This window comes from Ahaetulla prasina, chromosome 3 (assembly GCF_028640845.1).
Source record: "Ahaetulla prasina isolate Xishuangbanna chromosome 3, ASM2864084v1, whole genome shotgun sequence".
Taxonomy (NCBI): domain Eukaryota; kingdom Metazoa; phylum Chordata; class Lepidosauria; order Squamata; family Colubridae; genus Ahaetulla; species Ahaetulla prasina.
This window is the reverse complement of record NC_080541.1, coordinates 171,377,415-171,391,535: the sequence shown is the minus strand read 5'-3', so window position 1 is coordinate 171,391,535 and position 14,121 is coordinate 171,377,415. Positions and strand designations below refer to the sequence as shown.

The window sequence follows — 14,121 nt, the reverse complement described above, 5'->3', positions numbered from 1 at the left end:
TGGCAATCCTTGGGCTTGCCTAATTATTTGTATCCAACAGATGATGCAACAATCAACAGCTTAGAAGCTATATTTGAGAGAAGTATGAATAAATTCAGTAATTTAGCTTTACAGTGATATTTGCAGCATTTTACTTCAAAAAATAAACTTCTAGCACAATTTCTTGATTTCAGGGACATCAGTATGAAATGGCTTTCTGTTTGCTGTTATTTTTGTCTCTCCCTTGATAATTTAATTATCAAAGCTATTTTCGAAGGATCAAATAATACAGCAATACTATCTGGACAAATAGCCTGAAGCTTTTTTTCTGCATTTCCTGAAATATTTCAGACAGAGTGTCTGGAGTCAGTCTTCTTCTAGTCTGAAAAATTCAGTTAATCTTTTATGTAAAGATAATATTTTGATGCCAATAAGTTGTTTGTAAAACAGTGGAGGACTGGAAGGACAATATAGTCTGTTATTTTATGCTGTTTTTGAATTAATATTTTGGCCATCTATTTTCACAGCAAGCTCTACTGCAATAAACTCTAGTGCAGATAAAATATCTAGGCAGTTCAAAACAGAAACACAAATAATGCTAAGGTATTAAAACACTGTTTATCTATTTGCACATTAGATTAGGATTAAGACAATACATTGGGAAGTGATATCTCCTATCTGAGTGTTTGAGGCATTAGGTTGGATCCCCAGTGATATATATGTAGTGAAAAAGAGGCCCCTGAAACCAGAGGTGCCCTGATTTTGCTCAGCATAGAGCATTCATCAATGGGTAGAGGAGCATGTGATCAACCTATTTCAAAATATCATACAAATTTGTCATCCCTATCAGCAGCCCTATCAGCTGGAAGCTAAAGAGGGTATGCAGCAAACAAGGAAGCTCTTGATATAAGGTATTCAGATCTCAGCTTTAAATTTCTCCAAAACCTTGTGTTAGGTATAATAAAGTTGTGTCCATATTTTTTTTTCACTATCTGAACCAAATTATAGAGTATCATATTTGTAATATCTTTAGCTATTTTCTACCGGCTTCATTTGATGTTGCTCAACACCAAGAGACTGCATTTAGGACAAGTGGTCCTTCTAATAGAAAGGCGCAAAATAAGTAAGAAAATTACTACCCTGAGAGCAATCAATGAAACTATTGATGAAGATAGAAGTAACTTCAGAAGCTGATTTGTTCTTAGCTCACTCTGATCTTTTGAAGGGAAGAAAATAAAGGGAAACACTATTGCTCACACAGTCCATCCATCATCTTTCAGAGCAATCTAAAAAACATTGCAGGTATGAATTTACTGACATTACTAAACTCCTGCCGGTGAATGAGGTCCCTTACCTTTTCTTCTTCTTCTTCTTAAAGTTTCCTTTTAAAAATTATTTTCAACTGGAGGTGGAAATGCTTTTGTAAGTTCCTTAGAGGACAGTGGGGATTGATATAGCAGGAGTACCGGGACCATTCAGAATGGATGAACTCCTCCTACTCTTTTTGGACCGCAAAGGAACATTTTCAGCCTAACCTAATAAACACTCTCTAGTGACTAATAGATCTTGACCCTCCAAAGCCAGGTTGTGTGTTTGTGTGCAGTAAATCAGTTATTAGTTATTATCAAGTTATAAATTAGCTTTCAGCTTCAATTATAAATCATGGAATAAAGTTATCCTGCAACTCTCCCTCCCTTTCAAGCATTAGAGGCCTGAGAGAAATGAATTTACTAATTCCATCAGAATTCCAACAAATGAAGTATCCCATTTTTGTATCCTGTTCTTATTTTTGTATCCCATTCCTTGTTACTAGAAATGTCTATTCATCATAGCAACTCTTTCATTCTCTTCAGTTTATACTCTTGAATACATCTTGTTCCTTTTCTCCCATAGTCCATCAATATAAGGCACTACTGTAACTGCACCAAGATAGCCCAGATTTAAATGTAAACTCTCGATGACTTTACAATATAAAGGATGTATTTTGCATTATCTAACGATCTGAGGGGAGGAGACATAATGTGACATCTCAGTTGTTTCTAATATATGCAGAAGTTGAACATGTCTTATATTAAATTGCATTTCTTTGTTTTAGATTGTGTCCTTTTATTGTGATTCCATACCTTTTTTTGCTTAGGTTAGTTTGAAAGAAATTATCTCCTGCTTAATGAGTAGACCAATTACTGTTCATAGAGGATGATACTGTCTCTTTAAAGGTTATTTGAAGGTTGATTGTTATCTTATTGCCTATATCTAGCAAATCTATTCAGGCTTATGAATGAATTTGACCTTTTTATAGTTACTGGAAGAAAAAAAATAACAGAACAAAAGTTAATTTAGGACTCTATACTACAACACTTTCCCAGAGAAATGAAAGGGCATTCAAATCGATACTTGTACAATAACACTTCTGATGAATGTTTGTACCCAATTTTCTCATTTTGTGAACTTGAGATTGGAAATTTTGAATAGTTTTCAAAGACCATATTCTTTATGTACTGTGCAGTATGTGGTATTGTGTCCAAACAATGCAAGAGGATAATCATTATAGAAGTATCACTGGGCCTGAAAAGGTCAGTTTGCTGGAAATGTCAGCTTTCAATGCAACTATGCTGGACCTTCATAGGCAAAGATCCAATTAAAGGGACGTGCCAAGGTGCATAGAAACGCAACAGTGACCCAGAATAATAATATGGTATTGCCAAAAGCTTTAAGTTGCTTTCGTTTTAAGTATCAGAGTTATCTTTCCAAATGTCCTTTCTATGAATGTTATTTATCTTGACCATAACCCACTTTCTATCAGGCACATATGCACATGTGCATGTACACTTCAGATTTCCTGTATAAGGCAAATGAAAAACAAAACTCAACAAAATCAGATATTACCATATTACAAGTAATTTTACAATCCCCCTATCCCAATCTCTTTCTACCAGCCAACATACTAGAACTGGATCAAACTATAGTTCTTACTATAATAGATTTAGAACTAAAATAGAGTAAGAAGAAAAAAGAAAAAGAAATAAAAGAGAAAACTAAAACGCAAAAAGATAAAAAGTAGAGCAAAATAGAAAATAGCAAAAAATCAGATAAAGTCTTTCCAATCTTTCTATACAATAATTACAATTTTAAATTTACATTTTCTTTAAAGTTATGTTAAGATTTTCTCATTTCTGTATCGTATCTTACCTAATTGTCAGAACTATAGATAAGTTTATTTTTTTTCTGTTTTCGAGAAAAAGTGTATAAGGGATTTCCAGTCAACAATAAACATATATATTGTCTTTTCTCTTATTAAATGGGCAGTTTGATCCTGAGGATGCTCAAGGTTGACTCAGCCTTCCCCACTTCCGATGTTGGTAAAATGAGGATCCAGATTGTTGGAGGCAATATGCTGACTCTGTAAACTGCTTAGTGAGGGCAGTAAAGCACTATGAAGCAGTATATAAGTCTGCTTATATATATATTGCTAATATATATTGCTAAAGGAATATATATCATGCCAGAGTTTACTCTACATGATACATAGTTTTTCATCCATTTATTTAGAACACAGTAAAACCAGCTATTCTGACAATCTAATTAAATGTACTTCACTTAAAGAACATTTTCTTCTTTTTTTAAAAAAGGCATCCATCTCCAGAAATCCTTTTGTAAATTGCCTTTATTATTTTTATTTTTTTCAGCATGCTTAACTGCTATAAACTATTTCCACAAGACCTTAATAACCACTTCAATCATTTAGGCCAAATGAATAACTGCCTTGGGCAGTAGGTGCAAGCAGAAAAGCAGAAAAGAGAGAGAAATCTCCCATCTCAAAAGTATCTTGTAAATTGTCTTAATTTCAGGGAAAGCAGAATCTAAAGCTAAGGTCGAAACAAAGAGTTTTTGTAAATATTTCTGCTAAGGTTGGAATCATGATCCACCATCTGGCCTACTTTGACGATCGCTTATGGACACTGATAGAAAGCATATTTTTGTAGTACTCATTAAAAAATGGCAATCCCAAAATGCATTACTGTCCACATGAGAAACCCCCATATGGACAGTGAAACAGACTGGTTCCAGGTTGGCAACTGACTGAGACAAAGCTGTACATTCATCCTTTATTTATTTAATCTAAATGCTGAATATTGTTCTGACCTAGGCTCCCTTAAAAACCAGGAAGCAGGAATTGGTCCCGGCAAAACTTCTTTTATTTACACGACCGTGAATTTCTTTCATTCACAATCAGCAAGGTTTGTCCAAACAGTTTTTCAAAGGAATATTTATCAACACACCTTATCTCGTTTGGCAAACTGCCACATAACTTGTTTCCAAATGCATAGGAAAGCAAACTTGGCACAGTCTCTTAGAGTCACAAACAGACTTTCCACTCTTGAAACTACTAAACGAACAAATTGTTTCCTGCAAAAAAACTCCTCCCCATTCGCTCCTCTTTTGTTTCCTATGGGAGGGGCCAATCATCTCCAAGATATGGCTTTATTTCCAAGTCAACCCTGCTTTCTGAGTTGTTCCTGTCTTCTGGCAGCTCTGAGCAGGCTCCAGCTGTTCCTCTGCCTCATTGCTGTCCATCTCCCTCTCTGCCTCTGACGCAGAGTCCTCGTCCAAGCTTTCCCCAGCCCCCAGAACTGGCCCATGTTCTTCCCTAACCTCCTCACTGACATCACCCTGCCAACAAAAGTGTGTATAGTCAAGGCTATGGTTTTCCCAGTTGCAATATATGGCTGTGAAAGTTGGACCATAAGAAAGGCTGAGTGCCAAAGAACTGAGTCCTTTGAATTATGGTGCTGGAGAAGATTCCTGCGAGCCCCTTGGACTACAAGGTGAACAAGCAAGTCATTCCTAGAGGAAATCCTGACTGCTCTTTAGAAGGTCAGATCCTGAAGATAAAATTCAAATATTTTGGCCACCTAATGAAAAGGAAGGACTCACTGGAGAAGAACCTAATGCTGTGAAAGATTGAGGGCAAAAGAAGAAAGGGACAACAGAGAACAAAGTGGCTGGATGGAGTCACTGAAGCAGTAGGTATGAGCTTAAATGGACTCCATTTAAGTGGTAGAGGATGGTAGAGGACAGGAAGGCCTGGAAGAATGTTGTCCATGGGGTTGTGATGGATTGGACATGACTTTGCAACTAACAGCAACAGCAGGGTGGAAAGGAGATGAACATGGTTTTAAAACTGGAAAAAAGACATCAATAACCTTGGCACGGCAATCATAAAGCCCTTGGAAAATTCTTAGATATTCAGATACCATTATATCTCTATAATTACCTACAAAGATCAGAATAATGCAAGCGACTGTATTACCTGTGACACTCTATAAAAACAAAAGTTGGACTTAGAAAAAATATGATAGGAAGAGTATTGATGCTTTTGAACTTTGGTGTTTGAGAAGGCTCCTCAGAATACCATGGACATACAAGAAAAGAAACAAATGATTCATCAAATAAATGAAGCCCACGTTCTCATTCAAAGCACAAACGACCAAACTCAAATTATCCTTCTTTGAACACATTATGCAAAGACAAAGACCCACTAGAAAAATTTCTAATACTGGGAAAGGTGGAAGAAAAGAGAAGATGATGAATGGATTACTAAAGCAATAAATGCGTCACTGGAAGACCTGAATCCCTTGGTTAGGGGCAGATATCATGGAGAATATATATCTATCTAACAATCAAAACTGACTTGAGGGCACAAAATCAATCAATTACAGTATGTATCTTCAATCTGGACTTTCTAGCACAATGAGAAGACTGTTACAACAGAATAAACATTTAGAATAGAATTATTCACCAAATATTATGAACAGAGAATTATTTGTCAAGACACATTTGGACTTATCATGTGAAACAATTACAAAAAGTAATAATAATTGACCTGAACCGAGTAGTCAGGTCACAGCTATTTTTAAAAATGGGAGTGGGGAATTAGCCTTTGTTACTTTATTTTTTTCCATGAAAGCAGAATAACAGGTAATGGGACTGATGATCACAAACAAGCCTTTAGTTAACTTCTCAGCATGGAAAACTCATTGAGCACTTCTTTTAAAACTGGCACTTGCAACAGAGTTAAAAATAAAACTAAATCATCCTTATACCTGTGTGTTTTGCGATACAGAAAGTGGGGATGAAGCACCAGGTAATGCTGTGATTTAAATGACATAAATTTGATGTAAGACAGTAATCTTGGCGCAAGCCTTCACAGGGTAGCAGATAGCATTTTGTATTCCCTGAAATAATGCTATTTGACCAGGATAGTGTGATTCCTAGAAACAACAGTAAGGAATTATGATGGGTTGACGGCTGACTGCATTAAGTGTATTCCATAAACACAGCCAGTGAATATTGATTCATTAATACTAAAGCAGCAGTCCTATGGGCATTTATTTAAGAGTGAAATATAAGTCTTCTTTTACTTGGTGGGACTTGCTTCTGAGTAAATACACACAAAATCAATGTTAACCATCCTCTGGTTGACTAATCTTTTCTCCTGACAATAGGTTGAGTAGAGAATATTATCTCCAGAAGTGCTTTTTACACCTTGCAAACAGATTAGCACAACACCTTACTAATTTATTTGCTGTCTTACTCAGATCATTCTCCTCCCCCCTCCCTTCATTGGAGTCAGCCTTTATTAAGAAGATATTTAGGGGTCCATTTTTAAATACAATAGCTTTCAGCAACAAACATGAACAGTAATTACTCAAGATGGTATGAAAACCCATTCAGGATCTCTTGACGTATATTTTGATCAGAATCAATGTAGTATTAATTAGCATGGATTATCAAGAGTTAGAACATGAGTTTCAGTAGAGAACAACTTTCTGTCATATTTTATTACCCTATATCATTTTTACTAATAGGTATATTATAGCTCCATGACTTTGAGTTCACATTTTTTTCATGCTTCAATTAGTAAGAAGCAGACAGAACAATCAAGACAGTAATGGGAATAGCTTTTCAGAGAATTGTTAAGAATGAAAGTTACTTTTTTTTCCTTCAAACCATATTTAAAGCTGTTCTTGTTATCTAATTTTATATCGCAGTTTCCAAAGCAATGATATTATAGTGGCAAAGCAAACTTCAATCAAAATAGTAGAATGGTAAAGCCCATATACCATCTCATTTTACTCCAAGAAGGTTAGTTTATTATTTTCTAACCAGTGAAAATTAACTGAGCAATGCAGAAGAACTATTTCTATAATTTTACACAATTTAAAAGTCAGAATCAGAACTTAAAGTCAGATGAGAGTTAGGCATTTCTGAGCTACGAATTAATAAAATAGGTTGACTTACGATCACAACTGAGCCTGGAATTTTGGTTATGTCATTGCAGTCATTAAGTGGGTCATCACATGACTTGATTTGATTTGACAATTGTTTTTACAACAGTTGTTGAAATTACCATGGTCATTAAGCAAATTATGTGTTTATTAAGCGAAACCAGTATATCCAATGAACAGTTTTACAGTTTTCTGTAAATTGTAGTCATGTGACCATGGGACACTGTAACTTCTGGTTACAGTGGTTGCCAAGATTCTAAAATCACATGATTGTATATGTGTGTGTAACAAACATGACTTTGAGGACAGTCATAAGTAGCTTTTTTGAAATCCCTTGTTACTGAATAGTCATTAAGCAACTAGTCATTAAGTGAGGACTTAATGAGGACTTAATCTCATAACTTTATGTTCATTTTTTTAAAGAAAAGTAGGTGTTCAAAATGTTACAAATATATTATTGTAAAAGCCTATTCATGGACTCTTTCATAGACTTAAATAAGATTATCTAGAAAAATAATCATAAACTGAATAAAAAGGCAACATTTTTTTAAAAAAAATATCCAGCAATCAGTCGTCAAAATTAAGTTTTTGGCAATGAGCTTGTAGAAGAAGCCCCAGAAAATAAATAATTTCTGGTGCTTCTAACTAAGAACCTACACTGAATCCAATGATATTAGGAAGCAAACAAACCATAAGAGACAAGGTACAGTAATTCTGTGCTCTGTGCTTCTTTGTCCATCCTGAGAGGACTTCAATCAAAAACAATTGCTTCTGGATAAAATAGCAGTGTTTCTTTGGTGACTCCAAAACCTGTTCCTTCTGCTGCGTTCTAAAACCATTTCAATTGTAGGTGAGAAGTGGGTGTAATTATCTCTCATGCTAAAGTTGATATTTTCAAGGCAAAAGAATGTCTGATGTAATTCTAGGAATCTTCCCAGAAAAGCATTAGACTTTCTTTTGCGTTGGTTACCTCAGACATGAATATAAGCCATGGAATATTTTCTTTTATCTCCTGCAAAATTGTTGCCCTCTCGTTGTTTCAAAGGCCTTAGACCATGAAGAAATATAATACTTTCATACAACACCGAAAAAAATGGTGTACAAACAGAACACAACTGGAAATGACAAAAAGTCTGCTTCTCATTTCCAGACAATCAAAAACTAGAAAAAAGGAGTGTGGTTGCATCTTATTTGTAAAAACAGATTGCCCATTATAAGTAGAGAAGCAATATGATTTCAATTATGAAATGGAACTAAACCCAATGTTAAACACTTTACAGTGCTTGGATCTGAAGCTTATGTTCCAATAAATAAAGGAGCAAACTAAATTGTAGAAGTGATGAAGATATATTTATTGGTTATAAGCTGACCTGCAAAGGACTCCTTTATCCTACCACATACGCAGCTAAGTTACATAGTACTTTGATAATCAAATAGTAACAGAATCCCAGAAATCAATTGAGGTTTCAGCAGCAGATGAAACCGTGCCAGAGCCTCAGTAAGAGTAAGTGATTCTGCAGTTGTCACCAAAGAAATCATTGTGATAGAAGCAGAGGACCTGAATGTGAAGGGGCTGCCAAAATTGAGGCAGAGATAAGATGATCAAGTAGATGCACAAACTGATAGGATCCCCACAGATCTTCTCATCTCCTCTTTACAATAAAAAGGACACACCAGACCTTCCTACAAATGGCATTGTGTTTTGGGATTGAGCAAACACATTGCCTCAATTCATAAGTGGTTTATTCATAAATAGCATCTTTTTAAAGTAGAAATGCACGCAGAGAGTGAACGCTCCAGAAAAATACAGAGAGTGGTCTTGCCTGAAAGCTGGATGTAGCACAGGCAGTTTAGAGTTCAATCCACAGTCAAACCACAGGAGACAAAGTGAACCTAAAATACATTAAAAGACTACAGAAATAGAGTGAGGGGAGGTAGAAGAATTCCCTGAAGTAGGCAGCCAGGAGTCAACCAGCAGAGTTTCTATACCAGTAATGCATCAGTCGCAGATGGTTAGTTGGTTGCAGTGTACTTTTGGCCTTTTTCCACCTGCACTTCACTGTGGCCTAGACATGACCTGGCAACATCTTTTTTCTGCCATGTCTCCACAACATTCTTAATCTCATCACAGTTTTAAATCATTCTTAGCTGTATCACCATTAAGGTAGTGTTTCCCCTACTCCCAAGAGTAGTTTCAAGATAAATGAAATTTGTTGTTTTTTTATCACGCATCACCCTGGAAGTGACTGACTTTGACCGGAAAGAAAGAATAGAGGCAAGACAGGGGTTAGCAACATCTTGCTATTGTTTTATGCAGACTCAAGCATGAGTTGAAAGCACTACTGTATAGCTTGGTAGTGAGGAAAAGAGTTTTTGCTTTCTCTTCCCAGGAGAAGTACAGAATCCAAAAGGACTGTTTGGTCCTTGAGACATGTGTTTACTCAACTGCTGCCTTCTCCTCCCTCCACCATCCTGACGGATCTCATCCAATCTAAGTTAATAGCAGGAAGGATTTCTTTTTTTATTTCTTTTTGTCACAACAGTATACACAAACAATTATCATAGATAAAACAACATATCTTTTTTATATCCTTTGTTTGCTACACTTGCCTGGCAACAAAATCCCTGCACACATACAAAGAAAGCCCAATTGCAAGCCACCCAAAATAGCTTATTTTTCGCTCAAAAATGGAGGGAAATGTTCTCTTTTTGAAAACAGTTTTTAGAACATTGGTATTTTGTTCTGAGATCTCAGCATACAAAATGGCTGTTCTGTTGTACCTTTATGCTATTTGCTCTTTTTTTGTGACCACATATATAAAAATCATTTTAAAATAATTGAAATAAAGCCAAACTCTCCCCACTTGGTAGAGTAATGAATATCCTGACTTTCTGTATCTTTCCTAAGAACTGGAGGCCTGCATCCTGTTGTTTCCTGTAATTCCCAGACAAAGCAGAGAACGAAAATAGAACTCTTGTATGCACAGTTGACACTTTGTCACTGAGCTGTATCATCAGCAATGGATTTAAACAATTCACTCTTAAATCTTAAGAATGATGATTTATAATATCATCATTCATCGTCATCATATAATATCTTCAAATTTTCCCAGATTTTGATTGTAGACTGGATATTTGCATAGAATAGAGAGAAAGAAATTCCTCTTATTCTGTTTTTTGTATGGACTATAGTTTGGATTCTCATAAACATTTAAGCATTATTTTGTTCCACTCTTCTAAAATAATAGAGCAAAGGAACAAAACTTATATATTGACTAGTCTGAGAAATATGCATACCTTAATAGTTACTATTTAATCAAACATTTTTATACTAGTTCATATAGATTAGTGGTAGAAAATCTATTATGCTTCAAAGGTTGCTGGATGACAATTCCCAGAATCCTGATCCAGTATGACTAGTGGTTCATAATTACACCATTCACATGTGACCAGCTGTAACTTTTTTAAAAAAATATCTGCATTAGGTATTTGAAATAAGATTTAAATTCCAACATTGATACACAATGCATGCACACCGTTAAAGAACATTCTCGATGAAGAGAATTCAGGAACCCATTATCTGATCCATCTTGAAATTGAAAAGTAATTCAGAAATAGTTGTGATCTGGCATATAGTTTTGATCTCATCAAAAAGAGATCTCTGAGTCTTAGTATCCAATTGAGGGCTATCAATGTTGACTTCAGTATCAATATTTAAATCTAGTTTCTTAGCTACAAGGACCAACCACTTAAACCATTGCATTTACAGTAACTGCTTTGGTGACAAGAGACGATGTCAGACACAGCCCAAGAATGACATGTAAAAATCCAGTCAAAATTCAGTTCTTCATTTGCCCATACCAGGGGTCTGCAAACTTGGCCCTTTTAAGACTTGTGGACTTCAACTCCCAGAGTTCCTCAGCCAGCTTTGCTTGAAATCTTGAAATCTTGGGTTTAGAAAACTTAGAACTCCACCGCCTTCAACAGGACCTATGTTTAACTCATAGAATCATCTATTGCAATATCCTTCCTTTGAGGATTACTTCAGCTTCAATCACAACAATACAAGAGCAAACAATAGCTTTAAACTTAATGTTAACCACTTCAATCTTGATTGCAGAAAATATGACTTCAGTAACAGAGTTATTAATACTTCGAACACACTACCAGACTCTGTGGTATCTACTCAAAATCCCCAAAGCTTTAACCAAAAACTGTCTACTGTTGACCTCACCCCATTCCTAAGAGGTCTTTAAGGGGTGTGCACAAGAGCACAAACGTGCCTACCATTCCTGTCCTACTGTTTCCTTTCATTATATCCAATTTATGTAGTTATTACATACCTATACTCATATACAGTATATGCTTATATATTATATAGTTACTTCATACTTATGCTTATATATACTGTTGTGACAAAATAAAAAATAAAAATAAATAAAAATAAAAAATAAAAATAAATAAAAATAAAAAATAAAAATAAAGTCTTAAAAGAGCCAAGTTTGCAGACCCCTGTCCCATTTCATATAAACAGAATCTTGCCAGATTAAACCTCTACCACTGTAACCCTAAGAGTTATACACAGGCGAGCTCTAACAAGTTGCTTTTCTAAATCTCTTTCCCGTTCTCCATTTCAGCTCCAGGTTGTGTTATCACATGTCTATCCCACCTCCTTAGAATGTGCTTCTTCCACTTCTCTATAGTCCATCACACCACCTCCTACTTTGTAGATACAATCCATCACAGTCATCCTGTCTTGACTCCACAAGAATCATACTGCTCCTCGAAGCACTTGCCAGAAAACCAAGAAATAGTTACATCCGAACAGTGAGTAGTTCAATTGAATTCCACTATATTAAATAAGCAGTATGTATCAAAAGCCATATGTCAATTATACGATCTTGGAAGCCTCTTTAAAAAGAGAGAGGGAGAGAGAGAGATGAAGCATCTTCCAAATCATACTATCAATTCTCCCTTGCCACAACATGGAAAAGTAATATAGGCTCCCTCTGATTTTTAGTAAATATCTAACACTATTGCTACAGAAAGTTAAACAGAATGTTTCTGTGATAGTTGAACATACCTTGTGTATTATAGTATATCTACCCTGCAGACATACCACTAAGATAACCCCGGGAGGTTTATAGAAATATCAACACTCAAATTCACAGAGTTAAGGTCTGAAGAGGCAGCTCCGTGAAAGGATAACTGCCCGGGGCTTTACCAAATACAATATAGCTGTCAGTTGTTATTATGTTAAAGATTTTCTGGGGAACAGTGTTTTTCATTTTGCATGTCAGAGAAGGGATAAAGAGACACTTTCAGACAACCATCTCTTTAAGAAAACATAAGAAAAAAAAACTGAGCTTTGTTCCGTACTCACCAGGGTTGGTTATAGTCAAGAGGTCAAGTTGCCGCTGTTGCTGAAAAACAAATGATAAAACGAGTTGCTGAAAGATAACTAATTTTAGCAAGAGTTTAGATGTATAATGCTACTGTTCTGACATTTGCAATAGAATTAATTAGAAGTTACATGGCCCACCATTATGAAAGCCATGTGCGTCTAACATTGACTTTTGAATGCTCCCTAATTTGTGTTCTTAAGAGTGTTAGTAATTAAATTGATGATGAATGTACACACATACATCTCTGTTTAGATTTTTTTTTCTGCTTCAAACAAAGGAAGCATTTAATACATCAAGCAAGGAGTAAGTAATACAATATGACTTAGTGAAAGGAATTGATGCTCAGGATTCTGTGTTCAAGGTAGTCTTAATTAACATTCTTAGTTTGAACTCTTTTTAATTATCTGTATTTTGTCTAGGGATGTCTGTACACCAACATCTCTGTGGAACGAATGAAACTGAAGCGAATTAAAAACGAAAGGAAATTTTATTGCAGTTCCTCCAAAAAGTGGTGAGCTCCATTAGAAAGAATTTTTGGAAGGTGATTATCATATGGATTACAGCCACTTTTTGCTACATTTATTTATTTAATTCATTATGCCAAAGTACAAACTATACATAACTGGATTTTCTTGTATCTGTTTACTACAGGTATGCCTATTTATGATGGCAGCACTCCCATCAAAGTAATCTGATGCAAAAGATCAATTTTTATACTACAAATTCAAATCAGTTAATGTAGTCTGACTTCTAAATCACTAATTGTAGGATTCCATTGCCATAACAATCCAATAGGTTTGCTACAGGTACTGAGTGCTAAAAAATTTGTAGTTCTCCAATATTAATAATTGTTTTAAACAAAGCAGGGTGGTGGTGTTTTTTTTAAAAAAAACCTTCCATATTCCTCACAATTCTTACAGCTTTTTTATCCTTAGTTTTCAATATGCCATACGACTACTCTCCAAGGATACGTCAACTGCATAAAAAATAAAAGTTGGATTTTGTTTGAAATTTGAGGTTTTTAGATCCATCTCTTTGTATAGCCCTCAGGCCAGAAATATGTGGAAAAAAATGTTTTTGCATTTATTCTTAGACATCTTGCAGAAATATTTGTTTCAAGATGTGATATATAGACCCAGAAATAAATTAAAAAATCCAAAACTTTATGTACTTGTTTCTCCCCTTTTCATAGTAATGTTTATTTGCCATTTATTTTTCTCTGTTAGGCCTCCTAATAGTTAGTGTTCTTTCTAAATTCTTTTGGTCCTTCATTTATGTAGCACTAGCATTACAGAATACACCATCCACTTTAATTTATCTTTCCTCATCTGTTCAATAATGTCTGTGCTACTTTCATTTATTGTCAGGCCTATTGATCCTCTTCTAATCTAATTCTCATCATTATGCTGTCTCTATTCTTTTAGTGACACTTGGAAGTCCTTGAGAAT

At 35.2% G+C, this 14,121-nt stretch overlaps 1 protein-coding gene across 1 annotated transcript in view; it reads right to left on the bottom strand.

Moving 5' to 3' along the window:
• AGBL4 (AGBL carboxypeptidase 4) overlaps nt 1-14,121 on the bottom strand; it is a 950,336-nt gene that overhangs the window by 493,504 nt on the left and 442,711 nt on the right. Inside the window, exon 6 of the mRNA XM_058175448.1 lies at nt 12,652-12,691. Within this exon, the coding sequence (XP_058031431.1) occupies nt 12,652-12,691 (40 nt within the window). The remainder of the gene's footprint in view (nt 1-12,651; nt 12,692-14,121) is intronic.